The sequence below is a fragment of the Rattus norvegicus genome, chromosome 8 (assembly GCF_036323735.1).
Source record: "Rattus norvegicus strain BN/NHsdMcwi chromosome 8, GRCr8, whole genome shotgun sequence".
Taxonomy (NCBI): Eukaryota; Metazoa; Chordata; class Mammalia; order Rodentia; family Muridae; genus Rattus; species Rattus norvegicus.
In genome coordinates, this window is record NC_086026.1 from 120,107,008 (window position 1) to 120,131,431 (window position 24,424).

The window sequence follows — 24,424 nt, forward strand, 5'->3', positions numbered from 1 at the left end:
GGTCTCAAAGCCCACCCCTACAGTTTCCTCCAACAAGGCCACACCTACTCTAGCAAGGTCACACCTCCTAATAGTGCCATTCCCTGGGCCAACCACATTCAAATTACCACAGGAGATAATGTTAGAGACTTCAATAAAAAGATACACACTATCCAGTGCCTCTGTAGATAAAATAGCATATTAAGTATTTTTCAAAATTTCTCAGTCATGGAAAGCTAAATTTGTTCAGATTTACATATGGTGAACAAGTACAAGTATTAAATTGCACTTGCCTGTGTTGAGAGGTGAGACATTATCACAGGAGGACGTTTTTATACATTTCTTTAAGTCTGACTTACCTCACCACGAAAGCCATAGGTGGAAATACTAGCTAAATCCTCAAAGGTCTGCAGTTTACTTGTAGTGAACCTCTCACACACAATATCCAAATCTTCCTTCTGTGTGATTAAGAGGGAGGGAAGGACATATGAGTACGTCTTCATTTTCTTAAATCCTTCTGAATTCTCATCTCATTGCTTTACGCCGAGAAGAAATCCTCAGGGGGAGAGGTCTAAATTAGTACCAACTTCCTTACTGGCAAACAAGAACTGGACCTGGGTCTTCACCTTACTAGGTGGCTCCTTCTCACTGTCATGCGCAGTGCCCACTTCTGGCCCCCACCTCCTAGCATCAGGACTCCATGCGTAGACCTCTTCTCTACCTACACTCACTCACTGTTGCCTTCCTCGGCCCCTCCGTCCCCACCTTTTTTGAGACAGTCTCGTTGTAGAGTATAGGATGCTTCAATCTTAATTCTCCCACCTTGACCTCTCAAGTGCTGGAATGTATGCATGTGATATCATACCCAAATTTCACTGTCTTTCTTTTTAAATTAAAAAACCAAAACTTTTTTTCAGTCTACAGGAAGGAAAACTCTTCTATCTTACAAGGAGTAAAAACACTTATGACTAAATTGTCATTTTAGCTGCATGTGCTGGCACACATTTGAAACTCTAGCACGTTGTAGACAGAAGTAGGAGGGACAAGAACTTCGCTCCACAGAGCATGAAGGTTAGTCTAGCTCAGAAGAGGCCCTGCCTCAAAAGCCATAAACATGGGCTAGAGAGAAACCTCAGTGCGGCAAGAGCACTTTCTGCTTCCTGAGGACCTGAGTTCTGCTGCCAACACCCATGTCAGGTAATGCACTGCTCCTTCTAACTCCAGCTCTGGGCAATCCAAGGCCTCTACAGGCACTAGCACTCACAGGCAGGGATACCTACACACACACACACACACACACACACACACACACACACACACACACACACACACACACACACCTTTAAAGGGCACTTTAAGTGTAACATGCCCCACAGGAACTGCCTGTCCTTCCTTTAAACGTTTCTTTCCCAATCTTTCCCATTAAATGGCGACTCCTAGTCAACTACCCGTCTTACATCAGCAAACTCTGAGAGGTCTGCCCTCACTCAGAGTTAACTCAGGAGAACCTCAGTGCTCCTTACATCTCGGATACAATCAAACTGGTTCAAGGCACGGCCACCCCACTCCTGGTTCCTACAAGAGTCTTTTGCTGTCTACACTGCCCTTCAGCGACTTGTTTGCAAAGGTCTTTTTAAATTTAATTTTATTTTTTATGTGCCTGACTGTATGAGTACCATACGCATGAAGTGCCCTCAGAGGCCAATTGAGCCCTTGAAACTGGAGTTCTAGCTGTTGTTAGACACTTCCTATGGATGCTGAGAACAGAACTTGGTTCCTCTCCAAGTGTGGCAAGTGTTCTTAACTACTAAGCCATCATCACTCTGGGCCCATTCAAAGGTTTTAAAAAAAAACTCACCACACCATGTCCTGTTTTACTTACAATGAGTCAGATCCCACCATAGCTGCCAAAAAGATCACCAGTTTACTATGCCCAGAATGCTTCCTCCTAGGCCTCGTACCCTGGTCTTGTTGGCCATGTTGCATGGTTTCCTTACTGGTCCATCAAGTTGAAGCATGCCTCTACGCTAAGATTTTGTCCTTACTGTTCTTTTTACCCAAGACACTCATCCTTTCAACCATGTTAAAACCTGCTCCTTGATCTCCTTTCATTTTCTCCATCAACTCCCATCCATATTATAGCCCTCCTGAATGACCAATAAATGGAGGCCATATCCTTTCCCACCTCTGCTCCTCTTCCTCCCAGCTTCTGTATTCTGCACAGAGCTTTATGGCACCCAGCATACTGGTCACTTTGTCCTGACCCCCACTACCATGACAGAAAACAAAGGATTATTGTCCATTTTGTTCACTGCCATAGTCCTTGAACAGTGTTCAATATACACTAGAAATTTAATACTAATTATTGCTACATGTTCAAGCCTTCAATCTAAAACCCCTACGGAGAAGACTACAGGCACCAGGTCCTGCGTTTGAGGTGAAGCACATAAAACTGGCTCCCCCAGGCCTTGCTTACCCTGATTCCAGTGCCATTGTCTTGGATCTGAATTAGCTTCAGGCCTCCTTCTTTAACAATCACTTGAATATTTGTAGATTTTGCATCTAAACTGGCAAATCAGAGAAAATATTCTGTCAGTTGAAGCTACTCTGATGCACATAATTGTAATATCAAATTTCAAACAAAGAGAGTACTTGATTAGCATGCTTTTTCTTTGTCTTACAAGCTCAATGTGGGTACTATATGAACATACACATTGCTTAAGTGACAATGTGTCACTTTTCTGTCCCTGTAAGACGGTCCTTTTAGCACATGAGTTTCTTATTTTCTTTTAACTGCTTTTACTGTTATAACAACTCTAACCAGTCTCTGGTTTCTTCTTTTGTTTTTATAAACAATTACTTATTTACTTTATATATGAGTATGTATGTATATGTAGCTGTCTTCTAACACACCAGAAGAGGGCATCAGATCCCATTACAGACGGCTGTGAACCACCATGTGGTTGCTGGGAATTGAACTCAGGACCTCTGGAAGAGCAGTCAGTGCTCCTAACCACTGGGCCATCTCTCCAGCCCCAATCTCTGGTTTCTAAGTGACTCTAATAAATGTCATTTTAAAATGCTGCTTTCCTCTACTCTTTTAAAGAAAACTGCCATGCAGAAAATTTAAGAGGCTTAAGAAGATGAGTCTGGAGAGATGGCTCAGCGGTTAAGAGCACTGGTTGCTCTTCCGGAGGAACAGAGCTCATTCCCAGCATCCACTTGGTAGCTGTAGCCCCAGCTACAGTGGACCTGACTCCCTCTCTGGTCCCTGAGAGCAATCCATGTTCATGGTGCATAGACATAACATGCAGGCAAAACATGCACACAAATAAAATGAAAATTTAAAATGAAACAAGATGCCAGTAGGGACTTAGAGCATGTCTTCGTGGGTAAAAGCACCTGGCACCAATCTCTGGGACCCACATGATGGAAAGACAGAATCAAAGCTGTCCTCTGACCTTCACGAGTGTGTTGCACACGCAGTTCCTATCACCCAAATAAGTAAACAAAATAAACTAAATTAACAAGGAAATGATCTTTAAAAGAATGAGACTCTTTATGTTTTCAGAGCAGCCTACACTCATATCTACCACAGGGAACAAATTCGACCTGGGGCTGCATGAAAAAGGCAAGTTCTCAACTCCTCTCATGAAAAACTTTATTAAAAAAAAACAAACAGTAAGTTACTTAAGTAATGAAATTCTCTTAGCATCTCTGTATCAAAAACCTTGACTTAAATATTTAAGTAGAATCTGCAAAATCTCTGCTTGCATACAAGTTGCCATGCTACTTTTAAGCTTGGTTTTATTGTACAGTATCCAGGCATAGTACAATTAAGTGAGTTATCCTGTCTGTCCAAACACTGTAAAAACTACAGCTACCCTACGGCAGTCTACTGACACCAAACCAAATGTCCGCAGGCTCCCTGCTCTTTCCTTTGGTTACCTCGTAACTCCTTTCTTCTTGTGTCTTAACTCCTTTCTCCCCGTGGCAGTGGTTCTCAACCTTCCTAAAGGTTCCTCTGTTCTGAACTGTAAATCTCTGTGTTTTCTGATAGTCTTAGGTGACTCTGTATAAGGGTCGTTGGGCCCCAAAAAGGGTCTGAGGTCATTTATTTCAGTGCCATTGCTCTGAATGGTTTCTTTTCAGTGCACTTCTACCAGACTGCTATTCTTCACAGAACATTTTTTTTTAAATAGTGTATGGGCTTTCACTAACATCAACTGACATTAACACAAGTGTCCTTTTTGAACTTATTGGGTGTATGTCTATTTTGGGGTATACTATTCACACTGCCTTTTAAAGGTTAAACTGTACACGTCTAACTTCTCTCCTCCACAACCTGACAGGTTTCAAGTCTCAGATGCAACAAATGCCTCCCCCTAAGAACATTAACTAGGGTCACTAATTTGACAACAGGAAGTCAGAAGAAAGCCCCATGTCCACTGCCCTGATAAGTTTGAATAAAACTCAAACTGTGCCTTGGATGTGTACGGATTATTCCCGGGGTGAATGGTAAACCTCTAAAATGGCACACTCTGAAGACTTTCTTCCACCCTTAAACATTCACACATCGTCAGCTGCGCATCTCCTGCGTGTGTAATGTGGTAGCGAGGTACCTCCTCCGGGAAGGTACCATTAACCAATACCACGCGTGTTTCCCTTACTTGAGACCCAAACAGGTCTCGGGCAAGCCGTGAGGACCCTCGGCCCGCGCATAGTGGGAAGCCGGCCTGGCACGCGCACGGTCTCAGTGCCCAGCTCCCTGCATGGTAGCCGACTGCAGCAGGTCCGTCCAGGCTCGCAATCGGGGAACTCGGCTCCGCTCCCTCCGTACCAGTTTTCAATCATCTCTTTGATAGCATTGGCCGGCCGCTGGATAACTTCTCCCGCCGCTATGCGATTCACTACCGTCTCGTCCAGGCGCCGAATAACTCCTGCTACAAACGCCATATTGGCGCCCGATTTTGCCATCAGCCAATCACTTCGGCTCCTCAAGCGCAAGTTCTTCCTTCACCTTGGGCCGACCGCCGTCCTGAGCCACCTTCCCAGCGGCAAGTGCTGATTGGGCAGAATAAATGCCAGTCAATCGCCTCTTACGTCAGTTCCTGGGGTATCTGTTCCGCCCTAAACAGCGGCTGCCCACCGGGTTGGAAGGCAACGCGCTTGCGCGTCAAAGTTCACGGTCCGCTCTTCCTATTGGCTCATTCCTGAGAGCTGAGGGAATACGAAATCTCTAGCCAATAGGAGCGGAGGCGCCCTGGCGGAGGCTGGTGCACCCTGCTCGGGTGATCTGGCGCAGAACCCAGGGGGGTGCTTGGCGTTCGTCGGGCTCCTCCCCGTTTGCTGCGGCCTCAGAGCTCGGCGTTATCCCTTGGCCTCCGCAGAATGTGGATGACGCCCAAGAGGATTAGGATGGAAGTCGACGAGGCTCTGGTGTTTCGGCCCGAGTGGACCCAGCGTTACCTGGTGGTGGAGCCTGCGGAGGGTGACGGGGCCCTGTGCCTGGTGTGTCGCCGCCTGGTCGCCTCTACTCGGGAACGCGACGTGAGGCGCCACTACGAAGCCGAACACGAATTCTACGAACGGTTTGTAGGGGACGAGGAACGCGCGGCCCTGGTGGAGCGTCTGCGGCAGGGCGACATGTCTTTGGCTGCCGTTCTCACTCCGGAGGAGAGAGCTACGCGGGCAGGCCTCGGCCTCTGCCGCTTCTTGGCCTTGAAGGGTCGCGGCTGGGGTGAGGGTGACTTCGTTCACCAGTGCATGGAGGTGTTGCTGAGAGAGGTGCTGCCGGATCACGTCGGCGTCCTGGAAGGCATTGATTTATCTCCAGAGATCACACGGCAGAGAATTCTGAGCATTGACAGCAACCTCCGTAGCCAGCTGTTTAACCGAGCCAGGGACTTTAAGGCCTATTCCCTTGCTTTGGATGACCAGGCTTTTGTGGCCTATGAGAACTACCTGCTGGTTTTCATCCGTGGCGTCGGCCGCGACCTGGAGGTGCAAGAAGATCTTCTGACCATTATCAACCTGACTCATCACTTCAGTGTTGGGGCTCTCATGTCGGCAATTCTGGAGGCCCTGCAGACAGCAGGGCTCAGCTTACAGCGAATGGTTGGACTGACCACGACCCACACCTTGAGGATGATTGGCGAGAACTCCGGACTGGTCTCCTACATGAGAGAAAAGGCTGTGAGTCCCAACTGTTGGAACGTTATCCACTATTCAGGATTTCTTCACTTGGAACTGTTGAGTTCTTACGATGTTGATATTAATCAGATCATAAATACCATCTCCGAATGGGTAGTCATGATTAAAACCAGAGGTGTTAGGCGGCCAGAGTTCCAGTCTTTACTGACTGAGTCTGAATCAGAGCATGGAGAGAGAGTTAATGGACGGTGTTTGAACAACTGGCTGAGAAGAGGCAAAACGTTAAAACTAATATTTTCGCTAAGGAAAGAAATCGAGGCGTTCTTGGTTTCGGTGGGGGCAACAACAGTTCATTTCTCAGACAAGCAGTGGCTTTGTGATTTCGGTTTCTTGGTAGACATCATGGATTACCTCCGAGAGATCAGTGAAGAACTGCAAATCAGTAAAGTCTTTGCTGCTGCCGCCTTTGAACGCATCTGCACCTTTGAGGATAAGCTGAGCTCCCTTCAGAGACATATGGAAGAAGTAAATCTAACAGACTTTCCTGCCTTCAGCATAATCGTTGATGAACTCAAACAGCAGTTTAAGGAAGATCAAAAAATATTTGATCCTGACAGGTATCAAATGGTGATCTCCCGCCTACAAAAAGATTTTGAGAGACATTTCAAGGACCTCAGGTTCATTAAAAAGGACTTGGAACTTTTCTCAAATCCATTTAGCTTCAAACCGGAATATGCGCCTATTTCCGTAAGAGTGGAGCTAACAAAACTTCAGGGGAACACCGACCTGTGGAATGAGTACAGAGTCAAAGACTTGGGACAGTTTTATGCTGGACTGTCTGGGGAAGCTTACCCAATTATCAAAGGGGTTGCCTATAAGGTGGCATCCTTATTTGATAGTAACCAAATCTGTGATAAGGCTTTTGCATATTTAACTCGAAACCAGCACACGTTGAGCCAGCCACTGACGGACGAGCATCTCCAAGCGCTATTTCGAGTTGCCACAACTGAAATGGATCCCCGTTGGGATGATCTTGTGAGAGAGAGAAATGACTCATAAGCCATCGTGGTACAAGAAGAAGTCAATCTGAAAAGGAAAAATTAATTTAACTTCCTTTCACATTTCCTCATTTGGATGGTTGGAAAGCATTGAACTTATTACAGATGTCCAAACTGATAAACATTGAGATCTTTCTGAAGAGTTACCTTTCCCCATCTCATTTGGCAACATGGAACTGACGCATAAGAATACCACCTTTAAAAAACTTAGTTTAATGGAAAAGTCATTGCCTTTTACTTTTATTATAACTGGTTTTCAACAGATTTAGTATTGATATTGTAAGTTGAACTAGAAGTCTGGTTTTAAAATGGTCTAAAGATGCATGCCAAAAGTTTCAGCCCTTACTCTGACACAGTGGAAAGTGTAACACATGGTTTGAAGTGGCCAACTCCGTAAAAGTGTATTCGAGTCAGTTCACAGAAACTCACATATCAAATTAAGTTTCTGAAAAGGAATAGCATATACACAGTGGAGGTATTTTATCTAGCTAACAGAATTTAAGATTATTTCTTAAAGCATATTTCTGAGTCTGAAGTAAATACAAACCCCATCCTCACCTACCCAGTGGATGGACGGTGACAATACGGATGGAGGAAGGAATCAATTTGGTGTTGGAGCAGCAAGAATTATTTTAAGTTTCTGATTTAGGAGGTTCCTTACTATCAGGAGTTAAGAATAACCGACTATTAGTGGTTTGCTCCTTATTTTTTCACAGCCGGAGCAATTTTTTCAGCTCGTCTGTCAAAGGACCATGGTAAGTATGGAATCCTGATCACTGCCAGTCAGCATTTTTTTCCTGCTCTAGACAGAACTTTGGTCCTATCCAAACAGTAAGGGGGAAAGGACCTTTACACTTCAAGATAGGAGTTATGAGAGGCTTGCAGCTTGTTTGTCTTATCTGCATGGGTATTAATGTTCTCTGAAGAAACTATGCTTAAGGGAGACACTTTATTTTGAAATGATGTGCCAGATTTTGTTAGCTGCAGGAAATGGATTTACTCTAGAATTTAAAGCTGTCTTACACATTGAGTAGTTAAGACAGTGCATAAGTAAAATACTTAAATCTAAAGAAGCAACCTTGTCCACAGACTGTAATAATTCCTATTTCTAGAGATGTTTTGTGCTGTATTGTTGTCAGATATATTAACTGGAAAAGTCAATCTTCAGGTAAAGCTCAACGTGTCAACCTGATCTAAGAACAGCACTGTGTGTAACTCATCGTCACGTACAGGTTACAAGCTGATGTGCTGCCTTCTGGCCTAAATTCTGCAGCACATTGTGTTGTGCATTCAAGGAACCTGGTGACAACCAAGATTTTGGAAGGAACTGATGCTTAAGCCACACGAGTCTAAGAACCAAAGTTAGATCAGTGGTTCTCAAGCAAAGGTAGAAACCCTTGCTTCCAGAGAACGCAGGGGAGTGTTAAGGACACCTTTGTAGTTACCGTATTTACTGGAGAGTTGTGCTGGCATGTAAGCCAAGAAGATTTCTCCTTCCTATGGTGTTCAGGCAGCTTGATGCCATAAAGAATCATCCATTCCCTCCCAAAGTGCCAGCACCTCCCCCTACCAAGTATACATCATCTTATTTCAAAAGACAGGGAAAATCTCCAGTGGAAGCCGATGGTGCATACTTGATAGGGAAGCCTAGTTCTAGCAGTTCAGAGCAGAAAAGCAAGTGTCAGATTGGCATTTTGCTTATCCAAGAATAAGCTTAAATATGGAAAACACAAGTCTACTGCTAGTTTCCTGGTAGCTTTTGTGTATTGCCTTTCACAGCAAATACTTCAAATACTTTTTATTATTTGAGAGAATGATTGGAAGTCCTGAAAGCTGCCTCTACTTTCTATTTCTAGTCCCCTAAGTATTACTATCTCGTGCATTCTATCAAGTTCTTGTGTTTTGCTTAAGGTGATGATTAGATTAGTCTGCATCCTGTAACTGCTGTGTGAGTATGGGGGAGATAGAAATAAGCTAAGGAATTTTCTTTAATTGACCCTCAGCAATACTTTGCTGTAACTAGTCTTATTTTTTGTTTATTTGTTTAAGGCAGTGGTTCTTAACCTTCCTAATGCTGCAACCCTTTAATACAGTTCCTCGTGTTGTGGTGACCCCCAGCCATAAAATTATTTCTTTGCTACTTCATAACTGTAATTTTGCTACTGTTATGAATTGTAATGTAAATATCTGATGTGCAGGATATCTGATATTCAACCCCACCCCTACCCCCAGAGGGGTCAGGACCCATGGGTTGAGAACCGCTGATTTAGGTGTTTTGCCGTTTTCTGTATTTCTGTAAGTAATTGCAGCTGCATGGCAGTTTTTTTCTTTTCTTCTTCCTTTTTAAATATATAGTTGTTACTGGTCCTGTGGTATCTGTGAATATAGTTAAAAATAAGTGCCATTTAAAACAGTAACTCTGTGTCCTTAACTGTCCCTTCCCATTTCTCTCATTTCTACTAGTTCAAATATTTGCTTGGCCAGGCTCCCATATTGCCAGCCAGATCACTCAAGTTCAGTGTTTTCCTCAGTATTTTTCCCTTCTTGAAATCATCCTAGCATTGCAGAGACACCAGCTCCAGTCATTGTAGTCACCTCTTCCTTAAGTATGTCTGTCTGGTCGCTTTGTTTGCTGTTTGTTTTGTTTTCTTTTAAGACTCTCTTGCCTCGTTCTCTACATTACTTCCAAGTTGATCTCTTTCTATGACTTTAGTTATCACCTATATGCAGATACTCCAAATTTTTGTCTCCTGAGATTTCCTCCTAAATCCTAGTTGCTAATAATTGCTAACACTCTGCTCTCTCACATCTTGGCTCTTTCTCCCAAACCTGCTCTTCCTCTCACTTTTCCTTCAGCAGATGGCTTTACAGTTGCCCTTGCCTAAGCCAAAACCAGTCAGCTCACTCTTACCGATCCCCTCCCTTCAGTGCTGTCAGGGTAGATAGAAGACAAACTTCTGTTCATCTTGCAGAACTTGTCCTACATATCATGTAAGATGTTTCAGGGGTCTCGTCTAGGCCAGGTATCCACCTACATGTACTGAACACCCTGTCCTTTTTACTTAGCATTTCTTACTGTGTTTTGGTCATTGCTAGACTGAACCAGAGAAGTCTAATCCATTGATTCATCTCTAGTGAATAGTAGGATGCCTGGCATTTGAACAAATGTTTGGGCAAATAAATACTTGTGTGTTTCGTTTTGTTTTGTTTTATGAAACCTTCACAGTCTTCATTTGACCATCACAGACATCCTGCCTGTTCACTGAATAGTTCTTAGCCATGTATTTCAAATTAAGAAATGAAACTCACCTTATTCGTGACTAGGAATCTCATTGTTGTGTTTCTTGAATTTAGTGCAGTGCTTAGCATGTGGTTCAAATATTATGTGAATGTTGTTAAGAAAATAGATTGTAATTTACCCTAGTAAACTATAGTAATGTCAGGATTCAAACCTAGGTGTCCTCACGAATCTACTCGCTAGTGTTAAGTACATTCATAATATAGTCTTTATTTTAATTTCCAAAGGAACCCACATACAGAGGGAAGACATTGGATAACTGCTTAGATGGAACTGAATTCAGTAATCTGAAAATTACCTTCATTCAGTATTAGAGAAAGACAATCCTGCAAAGAGTTAATGTCCATTTTTCCTTTTGTAGGCGTCAACCCTAGGAGAAAGTGGCATGCTATTTAGTAGTTACTTTCCTTTACAGATGATTTCTGGCTCTTCTGGAATTTAAAAGTAAGTAAACTTGTTTCTGAGAAAGCTGTCTTAGCCCTTCTGACTACAAGGTCCCCGGCTCATTTACTTTACCATGTGGAATTCCCACATCATTTCCCAAAGAGAAAAGCCCCAGATGACGTGAGTTAACATTTAGATTTGCTGTATTTTCTCCCTTTCTTGTTTCATGCCTCTGAATTTCATTTCTAGGTAAATGAGACATTTCAGTCTCAAGTCAGAAAGCCAAATGCTTATTAGTGTCTTTTGTTAAGCCCTTTTGCCCAGTTTAAGAGATGAACTAGTGTCATTCTCTTAGTTGGACTTACCCCAGTTTTAGGAAGTCACACTAATTAACTCATTCACTCTGAGGTCTTGGCAGTAGGTAGGTACAGCGGTCATCCAGACATTTGATCCTTGTTGCAAAACTAGGTTTTTGTCAACCTTTGGGTTAAGGGTTTCTCATTTTTATCTCGTATTTAAAAAGTCAATTCATCCTACACTATAAGTACTTTTTAAATATTCTATATATAATTTCTGCCTTGAAACCGACCAAATACTGAATTCATGTCCTGTACACTTTGTCTAAAGCAGCCAGTGGCAACCACAAAGTATTTTTTTTCTTCTTTAATAAAGAGTAGATGTCCTGTCTTCATCTCAAGGGGCACTTTTGCCTCTCTATAATAGAACTTGTCCCGGTATCATTTTTTTTCTATCTTCCAGTAGCAGTCTTCCTGAGTGCCTCCCAGATAGTCACGAAGCAGTTTGTAGTATTTTAGTTCTGTATTAGGATTGGTGAGGTTGCCATGAGCAGGTGAATAACTACAAAAGTCTAGTGTCCCAACAGCTTGTCTGTGACAAGCTGTCTGAGCTGACAGACTACAATCCCCACAGGCCAAGTCTGTCTTGGCTCACCCTTCTTTGAGGAAAGTGTTACAGGAGTTATAGCCATGTCTGTCTATGAACTGTCATGGCTGCTTCCCTCTATAGTTGCAGACTTGAGTAGTTGTGACACTGTGTGCAATGCAAGCTAAAATGACTTTTTGGAAAAGTTCGTTTCCTGCTTAAAATTGTCCCTACCTACCCTGGGGCTCAGGACAAAGCAGATATACTCAATAGGGGTTGACTGCTCACTTTGGGAAAAGAGAAGAGAAAATTTGGCTCTGTAAGCCCACAGCTACACCAGATTTCAAGAAGTCCAAATCCCTCCATACAGGTGGGAGGAAGATGAAGTATTTGGAAGATCACTCTACTGGTCCTTATTCTATTCCCCTAGTTACGTCACTCTAAATATGTCTTTGCTTTCTCATCGAGATAAAAGTTTACAAATATTAAGTGTCCACTTGAGTGGATTTTTATATTCACCTATGAATGCACCACTCAGATCAAGGTAGAACATACTTCTGTTACTCCAGTAGGTGCCGTTTGCCTCTCACAGAGAGACAGTTGCTGGTCTGACTTATATTGCTTGTCAGTTAGTTTTGCCTGTTTTAAGTGTATATCAAGTGGAACTAGACACGCTGTGCTCTCTGTTCTCTGTGTCTGCTATAGTAATCCATGGTGTGGATTGTAACAGCTCATTTCTCACGCAGTGTCACAGTCCGTCCATTGTACAAGGTGATCCATTCAATGTTGATGAATATTTGGATTGTTTCCAGTTTGTGGTCATTATGAATAAAATTGCTATTAAAAGCCTTGTGTTTGTCTTTCAGTGAACATGTGTTACCCCTTCCTTTTGGTGTATTACTTGGCAGATAACTTTGCTTCTGTTACTTTATATGGGTTATTTTCCACAAAACAACCAGATTGATCTCTACTTTAAAATCTCTCAGATAATGCCGCTTTCCTACTCAAAACTTCCAGTGGTTTGCTATCCGATTAGAAGCTGAAGTCTGTCTGTGTCTACATCTTTACCCACACATACCTTCTTCTTGGTGTCTCTTCTAACATCTTATCTTCTGTTTCTAGCTCCTTCCTCTACTCTGTACTGAATGCTGTGCTTATAAATTTGGGGGTTAAGATAAATGTTTTGTAATTCAAGTGGTTACTTGTGGCTTGGAGGCTTTGAGCTTGGCTTTGTTTTTGATTCAGGCTCAAGATGAATGCAGGGCCTTAAGCAGGTAAAACGTGCTCTGCCACTTTGCACATAAGCTCCACTGATCTTAACATAAGCTGTAATGCTGGTTTGTGCTGTATTAATTCTCCCACTGAGCACTAATGTGTAACTTTTAAAGGTATTTAGAAATGAAAACATCCCACCTTGATTTCAGAAATGTTTAAGTGCTTATATTACAGTTCTACAGATTATGATTAGAGTTTGTCAATGGGATGATTTTACTGCCAATATTTCACATTCCTGGGGGCTGGGTGGGTGCTGGACTCTAGGGCATAGGAGGTAAAAGGGGAGTGGGATAAGGAAGTATGTATATTAAGTCTAAAATAATACCAGCGTAAGGGCCTCTTTAAATGTGCCAGTGGTATAAACTACACTATAACTATATAACTAGTGGTTGTACACATTTAGTTACTGGGGCTGGAGAGGGCCTGGCAGGTAAGGGTTCATACACCTTCAAAGGACCGAACTTCATTTTCCTGGTTCCCAGCACCCACACCAGGTGACTCATTTACCTGTAATGAGCTCCCAGGATCTGAGGTTCTCTTTTGTCCTCCAATGTCATCCTCATCTGTAGACATACAAATTAAAAAAAAAAAAAAAAAGGGACTGGAGAGATGGCCCAGTGGTTAAGAGCACTGACTGCTCTCCCAGAGGTCCTGAGTTCAATTCCCAGCAACCACATGGTGGCTCACAACCATCTGTAATGGGATCTGATGCCCTCTTCTGGGGTGTCTGAAGACAGCTACAGTGCACTTATGTATAATAAATTTAAATAAATAAATAAAAAAGGTAAACTGCACATTTTTTAAAAATAGCTTTATTGTGCAACTGAAGGGTTTGGAACTTGAAATGTTTAAAGAATCAGATTTAGTGTCAACAAACATCAGGCCACACGACCAAGAAAAAGTAAGAAATACTCTTCGTACATTTAGTGTCAAGTAATAAGGAAAATTTAAGGGAAAAATAAGGCAATGTCGCAGTTCAGATTTACACTGAATGACCACTGACCCACAACAAGCTTCTGCTGGTTTATTTATAGTGGCTGCCTTGTGCCCTCATGTAGTAAAGTGTAAAAGCTGTTTCTCCTTGTGTCCCCAAGCTCTCAGAAAAAGGACTGTGAGACTCCTAATTATTCTAAGTTCTGCCATGTGGCAGGTCACCTCTGCTCAGGTTCCGGGTCCTTCGCTTCCCAGGGCCCATGTCTGTGCTTGGCTCTATCCCAGAATCCTCTGCCTTCCAAATGTCTATACGACCCCTTTTAAAAATTTTTTAAAAGACTTATTTATTTATTATACATAAGTACACTGTCGCTGTCTTCAGACACACCAGAAGAGGGCATCAGATCCCATTACAGATGGCTGTGAGCCACCATGTGGTTGCTGGGATTTAAACTCAGGACCTCTGGGGGTTGGGGATTTGGCTCAGTGGCAGAGCGCTTGCCTAGGAAGCGCAAGGCCCTGGGTTCGGTCCCCAGCTCCGAACCAAAAAAAAAAAAAAAAAAACCAAAACAAAAACAAAAACTCAGGACCTCTGGAAGAGCAGTCAGTGCTCTTAACCACTGAGCCATCTCTCCAGCCCCTATACTACCCTTTCTTATAGGCCATGGATTTTTTTTTATTGACAAGTGATGCATCCATACAATACACAAGATATTCTCTACATTGGGGAGCCTTTTTTTGTCTGTACCAACCCCATTTTCACAACATACCTTCCAATTCTTGCAGTACTGTCAACGTTGAGGGTTAGGGTTCCAAGGGAAGAATGTACTGGGTTGGGGGCTGGTAAAGTACTTGCCGTGAAAGCATGCAGACCTACCTGAATCCAGAACCCCAGTTGCCACATAAGAAGCCAGGTGGTGTGGGACACACCTGAAATCCTAGTGCTGGGGAGACTCAAGGGCTTGCATGCTAGTTAGCTTGTTTTGCCAAATCAGTGAATTCCAGGTTCAGTGAGAGAACACATTTGAAAAAAATCAAGTGGAGAATAAAGTACCCATGTTGATTTTTGGGCTCCATGTGTTTACACACCTTGCATGCACACACATGCATAGCATGCACATAGAATTTATCCTGGAATAGTCTGTGTATGGCAAAATGGGTATCTCTTAGAACCACCATGGACTGCAGGCTAGCCAACCTTCATTCGCCTCCCTGGCTTCTGTAACCACCCTTCTCTAATGCCAGTGGTTGATCTCAGTACTAACTCCATGTCTTGAGCAGTGACTTGTGCTCATTCAGTCTTCCCTCTGACCAGGCACATGCTTGGAGTGCAGCGAATAGTGGTTATGGAGGGTTCTGTACTGTTTCCTCATAAAAACAAATGAACAAAAACCAACACAAGCCTGTAGCCTATGTAAGGGGAACTGGTTAAACACACAGTGTCTTGTGGAAGACATGAGGAAGTTAGACTCAGCAGTCAGTCATTTAATGATGACCTACAAGAGGTGGGCACTGATGTTTTATCAGAAGAAGCAAAATAAATTTCTTGCCATAGGTCTGGTCCCATTCACACATCTCCTTTATTCCCTCCATGTACTAACTTTAGCCGCTGCTTTTTTGTAAACCACAATTGTGACTGAGGAGGCATTTCTCTTCTGAGGTCTATCATGTAAAGCTGTAACCTCAGGACTGTCGTTGGGAGAGTAGAAGCAGGAGACTTCCTGGGAGGCACATCCCATTGAGGGCTGCCACTCTCAGAGATGGCCTGCCTTAGTGAATGAACTCTGTGAAGTCAAACCTAGCAACTTGAGTCTAGTCCCCAGGACCCATGTGTTAGAAGCAGAGAACTAACTCTAAAAGTCGTCCTCTGACTGTCCCACACTCCATGGTACACCCATCCTTACTCAGTAAATATTAGAAGAAAAAAACATAATGTGAAACCACGATGACAGCGAAAGAAAATGACTGCCATTGAAGGAACAGTGAAAAGAAAGTCAGGCCAGGCAGTGCACGCCTTTAATCCCAGCACTGGAGGCAGAGGCAGGCCTGGTCTACAGAGAGAGTTCCAGGACAGCCAAAGCTACATAGAGAAACCCTGTCTTAAAAATAAAACAAAAACAAAAAAACAAGGGAAGAGGAAAGGAAGGAAGGAAAGGAGAGAAAAGAAGGAAGAAAGGGAAGAAAGAAAGAGCAGGCAGTTTGGCAGTGTGTGAGCCACGAAAATAGCTCGGTGTAAAGAACCAAGACTCAAAATGCCATGCAAACTTGAGGCCCAGAGTTCAGAGCCTGTGTTGACATAGTTTTATGTCAACTTGGCACCAAGGTAGAGTCATCTGAGAGGAGGGAGCCTCAAGAAAATGCCTTCTTAAGATGAGGTTGTAGAGCATTTTCTTAATAAGTAATTTGATGAGGGAGGCCAGCCCATTGTGGGTGGGGCCATCCCTGGCTGGTGGTCCTGGGTTCTATAAGAAAGGAGCCCGAGCAGGCCATGAGGAGCAACCCAGTAAGCAGCATCTCTCCATGGCCTCTGCATCGGCTCCTGAATCCAGATTCCAGCCCTGCTTGAGTTTCTGTCCTGACTTCCTTCAGTGATGACTATGATGTTTAAGCCAAATGAACCCTTTCCTCCCCAAGTTGCTTTGGTGATGGTGTTTTATCGCAGCAATAATAACCATAACTAAGATCTCTAGTATCCACACAAATGTCAGGTGGGGGTGGTCACCCATCAGTAATCCTAGTGCACAAGATGTGAAGACAAGAATCCTTGGAGCAAGTTGAATAGCTAAACAGACTGAATCAGTGAGTCCAGGGTTAGCTAGAGACCCTGCCTTAAGTTATAAGATAGAGAGTAATTGAAAAACACACTTCTCATCAACCTCTGGCTTACACACTAACCCTGCCCCCATGTACATAACATACGTGTGCCTACATGGATGCTATCACATGTGCACAAACCATATATGTGACAAAAGGAGGAGCAGTTTGTTATAGCACCAAGAAGCTGTGGTGGTTTGAGTGAGAATGGCCCCCATACATGCATATGTTTGAATGGTTGGTCCACAATTGGTAGAACTGTTTAGGAAGGATTAGGAGGCGTGGCCTTGTTGGAGGAGGTGTGTAACAGGGTAGGCTTGGTCTCAACATCCTCCAGCCATCCCCAGTGCTCTCTGCCTCCTGCTTTTGGCTCAAGATGTGAGCTCTCAGCCGATCCTGTCACCATGCACTCTGTCATCATGCACTCTAACCTTCTGGAACTGTTGTAAGCCCAATTCAACACTTTTCATAAGTCGTCTTGACCATGGTATTTTATCACAGCAATAGAATAGTAAGACCAGATGGATGTCACACATCACACAGGGATGTGTCTCTAGCACCAGGACCCATCAGTGACCAGGAGTGAGAGGAAGCATGTATAGGCAAGGCAGGACAACAAGCTTATGACTCACTGATAATAATTCTCCTGGCCGGGGTTGGGGATTTAGCTCAGTGGTAGAGCGCTTGCCTAGGAAGCGCAAGGCCCTGGGTTCGGTCCCCAGCTCCGAAAAAAAGAACCAAAAAAAAAAAAAATCTCCTGGCCTCCGCTGTACCGAGGCTATCCCGGTGATAAGGTCCTGGTTGAGTCGGAAGAGGAGTATCACCCCTGTGAAAGAGATGTAGAATATGGACTTGAAGTGGATGCTTCATTTGAGTGACGTCCTCACAGAATTAACGTGCTATCTCAGGTCTTAGGTCAGTGAGGCCCCTAATGCTGGATCATCTAAAACACAGTACTGGAGAGGTGGCTCAGCGATTACACTGCTCTTCCAGAGGACCTGGGTTCTAGTTCCAGAATCCACATTGCAGCTTACAAACATCTGTAACTCCAGTTCTAAGAGATATGATGCCCTCTCCTGGCCTTTGAAGGCACTAGGCACCTACACGGTACCCAGACACCCATGCAGGCAAAACACCTATGGTTATAAGAAGGATTTAAAAAAAATAAAAGAGGGGTTGGGGATTTAGCTCAGTGGTAGAGCTCTTGACTAGCAAGCGCAAGACCCTGGGTTCGGTCCTCAGCTCCGGACAAAAATAAATACATAAATAAATAAATAAATAAATAAATAAATGAAAAATAATACAGAAAACAGGGTGCTGAGGAGATGACTCAGTGGTTCTGAGAAAGACCTTGGTTCTCAGCACCCACAGTGGGCATCTCCCAATCTCCTGTAACTCCAGCTTCAGATCTTCTCTGGCCTCTGAGGGACACACACACACACACACACACACACACACACACACACACACACATCCATGTAAACCAAAACTTTTAAGAATACAACAAATAAAATAGAATAAAAGATATCTTGTTATTCCTGAGCCTGTGGTTTCCTGGCAAGGAAAGGGCTTAGGTTCGTGCTTGTAGAAATGTTCAAGATGTCAAGGGAATTGCTTTAGGGGCCTACTATGCAGACGGATACTAGCTGTTCCTTCCAGCATGAGTATGTCAAAGTCACTGGTTCGGGATCTGGAGAAGCTGGTCTTGGCTTTCACCCTCAACTTGGGTTTCTAAGTTCCCTATGTAACTAGGAGAGTCCGCCAGCCCACAACTCCTGTCAGATTACTACCCACAGGGTCTGCTTGGTGTCCCTCTCATGGATCACACGGGTCACAAAGGCAAATAGACCTTCAGTCTCCTCCGGGAATGAAAAAGAACCTGTTAACTGAAATATGAGAACTACAATCTGGGTGGTGTCTGTGCAAGCCTTTCATCTCAGGAGGCAGAGGCAGGCAGATCTCTGTGTATTTGAGGTCAGGCCAGTCTGGTCTACAGAGTGAGTTCCAGGATAGCCAGGGAAACAGAGAAAGCCTGTCTCAAGAAAACAAAACAACAATAATAACAATAATGAAAACTACCTTTTAGGGGGTAAACAATGGTGAAGGTTCTTTTGTGGTTCAAATATTTTGTGACTTTGTTTTGCTGTTCCTTTTACATGAGTACATAACTGTTGTCTATCTCTGGAAGACCGACTGTCAGTCCGGGCACACAGCCCACAGAACACCTCCCAAACACAATCCTTAACTTACAGTTGGAATAGGCCTTAGTCCCTGCTCTTAGCTGCTAGAGAGGATACATACCCTTCCCTATTTGATACCAAGAGTTACTAGTTGTTAAAGTTTGAGGGCAAACACCTGGGGGGGGGGGGTCATCTCTTCGGTACTTTTGGAAATTCCACAATAGATGTTTTTAAATGAATCGAGGGCCTGGAGGGAAGATTCAGGGTTAGGAGGATGGGCGTTGGGTTAATTCAGGGGTTAAGAGGAGGATGGGGGGTTGGGGATTTAGCTCAGTGGTAGAGCGCTTACCTAGGAAGCACAAGGCCCTGGGTTCGGTCCCCAGCTCCGAAAAAAAGAACCAAAAAAAAAAAAAAAAAAAAGAGAGGAGGATGGGAGTTTAGTTCCCCACGCTCATCCTGGGTGGCTTACAACCTCCTGTAACTACAGCTTCAGGGGATCCAATGTTCTCATCTGGCCTCTGAGGGTACATAGATACACATTTGGCAGACACACACACACACACACACACACACACACACACACATTGTGGTAAATGTTGGGAGGATTGTTCTACCCCACCTTAGATCATTTAGTTCCCAAATAAAAGACACAAAGCCTTTCTATTTATAATAAGCCTTAAAGCACTAGAGCTGTGCAGATACCAACCCTCTGCTATTTTGTCTACTTCACTGTCGATAACCCCGAGATATCACTTGCCATGTTCTGCCTGGGCTGCTCCTACTCCATCAGGCCAGCCCTCCTGACCACTCGATCCACCTGCCCCATGGCGAGTTCTTCCTCCTCATCCTTTCCTCTCTCTTTGTGGTCTCTACCTGGGAACTTCATTCTGCCCCTTTCTTCTCCCAGCCCAGGTTATCTTTAATAACTAATCGGGGATAACTGGTGTATGTGTGTGTGTGTGTGTGTGTGTGTGTGTGTGTGTGTGTGTGTGTGTGTGAAGGTTTATATAACAAAAGCTAATACATGTGAGGATCTCATCTTGGAGCAACCAGATTTTGAGGGTACAGAATTTAGCATTTGGATACATAGCAACACCAGACCAACCCACTACACACACACACACACAGAGAGAGAGAGAGAGAGAGAGAGAGAGAGAGAGAGAGAGAGAGAGAGAATCTTTAAAATTACACTGAATAGGACACATGCTGTTTTAAAGATGAGGGCTGGGGAGATTGGCTCAGTGAGTAGAGGCTTAGATGGGTAAGATTGCAGTCCTGAGTTGGGAACCCCACTGTATATGTAAAGCTGGATTAAAGGGGATGATATTTATCAACCCCGAGGTATGACATTTACTAAGCTGCTGCTGTTCACGTCTCATGAGCATATTTATCACAGATGAGGACGAGCCGGTCACTGCTAACTATTATGACCTCAGCCAGTGTCACGGGGACACTCTAAGCTTCCTACAGCTTGACAGCATCACACAGGAGCACGAGATAGATCGGAAAGGTTGCCTGGTGAGCAGTAAGCCTTGGTGTTACTTTGAGTATCAGATCTGGTTTCCCAGGCAACCGGGGTCCACTTAATGAACGGCTCCTGGCAGCAGACACGAACTTATCCATAGCAACAGCACATAAGGAAGGAAGTCCTTGGCGAATGCTATTTCATTTTGGTCTGTGTACACAAGACTCAAATCAGAATGCTGAAAGAGATAATAAGAGGCCTGTGTGTCCTTTGTGTGCCCTAATAACAGCCACTCACCAAATTTTCTTATATTCTTTTTTTTGTTTTGCTTTTTTGTTTTGTTTTTGGCTTCACATGCACATCTGGATATTGTGAATTACGTTTTCATTTTTAAAGTGGGCTGCATTTTGCTTTTCCATGTATTAGAGCTATTTACTCTATGTGGGTGTGCACATGTAGGGCCAATAGGACAACTTGTGGTAGTCATTTCTGTCCTTACCGATGGCGCCCGTGCTGCGGTGGTACCGAGAACCGGGTGTAGGCCTGCGAGGTTTAAGAAAACACACATACTTGGGTCATTCATGTTATGAGACTGCCAAAGCTTTACTGAGGTTCACAGAATATATACCCCAAGTTCACCGGATGGAGAATTCCGGGAAGCTGTCGGACCCTCCTGGGCCCTGTCATCTTGCGTCATGTGGATGGCGGGGGAGAGGGTGTGGGGGTTGGAGGATCAAACTCAGGTTGTCAGGCTTGGCAGCAAGTGCCTTTAGCCCCTGAGCCATCCTGCCAGCCTGCCAAGCCTTTGCCTCTTCTGATCATTAAGCATCCATTTCTTCCTTTTTTGCCCCAGACTCGTTTTCACCGTTGTACGATTGATTTCCCTCTCTATTGGTTACTTTTATAGCATTAGATTTTATTCTGAAATGACCTAATTTTATTCTAGCCATTTTCACCAGTGTGCCGTCTCCACCCCCCGAACCCCCACAACCACCTGCCTTTTAGTTTCTGTGAATTCTGATTTAAATGTTTTATTACTTTTTTCTGCGTATGGGTATTTTGCCTGCATGTATGTCTGGGAACCATGTATATGTGCAGTGCTTCGAGAGGCCAGAAGGGGGCGTTGGATCCCTGTTACAGGATATTTGATCACACTGTGAACCTCAAGATTGTGTTATTTACTAAAAATTCCTGTTTCTAATCATTGTATGGCTCAGCCTTTAGCACACACCTTTAATGCCTCTGGCTGGAATACAGACGCGCCCTTCATTCACACCTTTAATCCCAAACAATGAAGGTAAGTTAGTTTGTAGAAGGAAGCACCCATGTTTGTGATGTCTAATTGAGTGGTGCACAAAGGGACGAATCAGAGAAAGATTGGACATGAGGAGAGAGAGGAAAGGGAAAGGGCAACCACTTGACAGGCAGTGCAGAGAGAGGACTGAGACAATCTTTTTTTTTTTTTTTTTTTTTTTTTTGGTTCTTTTTTTCGGAGCTGGGGACCGAACCCAGGCAATCTTATTGGGACAGTTTTACAGAGATAGGTTACAGGGAGAAAGAACGAGCTAGATACTGATGGAGAAAAAAAAATGAGCCAGAGGATTAGAATAGATTACTAGAGTTAGTTTGGGGCCAGGCAGAGCAAAATGTTGGAGGGGTGGGGAGAGAGAGGGAGAGAGAGAGAGAGAGAGAGGGAGGGAGGGAGGGAGGGAGGGAGGGAGGGAGGGAGAGAGAGAGAGAGAGAGAGAGAGAGAGAGAGAGAGGATTGAATCAGTCAGTTTGGAGAGGAGTTTAAGCCAGAACAGCTGAGTTGAATCAGGCAGTGAGAGCTCAGAAAGAATGAGAAAGGGTGAGTTTATTCAGCTGTAAGTCTCAGGCTGACAACATTCTAGGCCTAGATTAGATTGTACAGAGGCCAGAAGCTTCCAGGTCTAAGCCGAGGTTAGCAGATAAATGGATAACCCCCGGAGATGACAATTAAGTCAGGCGAATAAAAGTTACTCTTATAGATCTCCTGGAAGTATAGTTCTAGGTGGTCGTAAGCCGCCATGCTGGTGCTGGGAGTCAGACCTGGGTTCCTGGGAAGAGCAGTCAGTGCTTTTTTAGCTGCCGTGCCATCTCTCCAGCCCTTTCTCTTATTTTTATTTTCTAACTTAAAAAAAAAAAAAGATTTTATTTATTTAATGTATATGCGTACACACCAGAAGAGGGCATCAGATCCCATTACAGATGGTTATGAGCCACCCTGTGGTTGCTGGGAATTGAACTCAGGACCTCTGGAAGAGCAGTCAGTGCTCTAACCACTGAGCCACCTCTCCAGGCCCCACTTTTTTTTTTTTTTTTTTTTTGATAAGCTTTCACAATGGACCTCGGCTAGCCAGAAACTTGATGTGTAGATCAGGCTAGCTGTGAATGCTTAAGGTTCCAGGTGCCTCAGCCTCCTGAGTGTTGGGATTAAAGGTGCACACCACCACTCTCACCTGGTTTTTCTGTATTTCTGATGTCGTGGTCCTGGAACAATACAGAAAGTTGAAAAATGTGGCTTGTGAGATGGCTCAGTGTGTCAGGCTGCTTCCTGCCACACCTGAAGACCTGAGTTCAATCCCTGGAACCCACATTGTTCCCCATGTCGCATACTTGCCCCCCTCCAGTAAATAACTGTAAAAAAAAAATCCGAAAAACCCACAGTAGTGACCCCAGACCTTAGCACAACTGATTCCATGGTGGAAGAACCGTTCAGACCGTAAAACTCAGCATGTAGACAGCACCACCTGCTGAAACGAAGACAGAAGCCTGGTCCACTGAAGCCCAGGCAGTTTTGGGAACGTCTCTGAATGTACCACTCTTGCGTTTTGGCCTCTGTAGGTCTGCTTCTGGCTGACTGTGTTAGGACCAATTTGGGGGTTTAAATCTTGGCCTGCTCACGAACAAAGCAAGCCAACATGGTTCCACGTGGAGCGGTTTATTGAGAGAAGAAGAGAGGAGAGGAAAGGTTGGCTATGAGCACGTGGTGGGAAGCGGGGGTGGGGTAGAGAAAAGGGACAGGGAAGAGAGGAAGAGCAGGGAAGAGAAGAGAACAAAGAGAGAGCAAGAGGAGAGAGAAGGGGGCAAGCAGCCTCCTTTATAGTCAGGCACAGCTGGCTGTTGCCAGGCAACTGTGGGGCGGAGCATGCCTGGCTGTTCCCAGGTAACTGTGGGGGTGGAGCTTAGACAGAATGCCAGCAAACTGTACTTAATGAAGTGTGTCAACCCAGGACCTGACTTTCGTGCTTCCGGGCTCATCCTAAGAAAGACTCAGTGCTTCATTGGGAGCCCGAACACCCAAGCACTGGGTGTGGTTGCCGGCTGCCTAAGAAAGTCTTTCCGTTGGCTTAAGCTCATGTCAGGGCAGCCGTCGCTGGTGAACAGCCCACAGCACTACTGGAAAGTGGGTTATACTTCCTTATGCTATCACTGCAGCTCAAATTCAGCCACAAAACGCTGCAAGCTGACATTCTGGTTTCTCTTCCATGCTCAACAAGGACTGGGTCGGTCACTTCTTTTCTACACACACCTTACACTTGATTTCTCGGCTGATGTCTCTGTCTCTCTCCTGCCTTTGAGTCCTCTCAGAGGTACAGATGGCTTTAATTTGTTCTCCATCTTGACAGACAGATTTCTAAGTTCACAGACATTGTCCCATCAAACTTTGAAGGTGTGGTCTAATAATTTACGTTAAAAACCTTCAAATTTTCCTAAAATCAGACATAGGCATAGAGAAAAGCAAGTAAATGCAAGCATATACTCCCTTCAGTTCTGGGTATTGAACCCAGGGCCTCAGGAATGTCAGACAAGCACTCTACAGCTAAGCCATAATGTCAGCACAGCACAAGCACATCTTAATAAACTGTTACAGTTAAGCACCTACATGGCCAACATCCAGGCCATGAAATGCATTTTACATCTAAACATTACCCCTCCCCCACTGTGTAAAGTCTCTTCATCCCCCTCCCCCCTCCCCCAA

At 44.2% G+C, this 24,424-nt stretch overlaps 2 protein-coding genes across 9 annotated transcripts in view; one reads left to right on the plus strand and one right to left on the minus strand.

The window, feature by feature from the left end:
* Positions 1-5,102, minus strand: part of Mlh1 (mutL homolog 1) — a 37,239-nt gene extending 32,137 nt beyond the window's left edge. For 5 of the 8 annotated variants that reach the window (XR_010054034.1, XR_005487929.2, XR_010054035.1 and 2 more), the window contains exons 1-3: positions 4,820-5,102; positions 2,456-2,546; positions 339-437 (exon numbers count right to left, since the gene is read on the minus strand). Coding sequence is in view for 3 of the 8 variants with exons in the window: in XM_063266207.1 (XP_063122277.1) it covers positions 339-437; positions 2,456-2,546; positions 4,820-4,956 (327 nt within the window). In the remaining 5 variants the exon portion in view is untranslated. The remainder of the gene's footprint in view (positions 1-338; positions 438-2,455; positions 2,547-4,819) is intronic. The other 3 variants (NM_031053.2, XM_039082199.2, XM_063266207.1) reach the window with 3 other exon arrangements.
* A 155-nt stretch (positions 5,103-5,257) lies between these two features.
* Epm2aip1 (EPM2A interacting protein 1) lies at positions 5,258-12,606 on the plus strand. Its single transcript, NM_001271384.1, has one exon. The coding sequence runs from the start codon at positions 5,371-5,373 to the stop codon at positions 7,189-7,191; it is 1,821 nt and encodes a 606-aa protein (NP_001258313.1). The 5' UTR covers positions 5,258-5,370; the 3' UTR covers positions 7,192-12,606.
* Positions 12,607-24,424: the final 11,818 nt, after the last annotated feature.

Bases quoted from the DNA above. Each gene is read 5' to 3' on its own strand.
- Epm2aip1 (NM_001271384.1), top strand. From the start codon at position 5,371: ATGTGGATGACGCCCAAGAGGATTAGGATGGAAGTCGACGAGGCTCTG.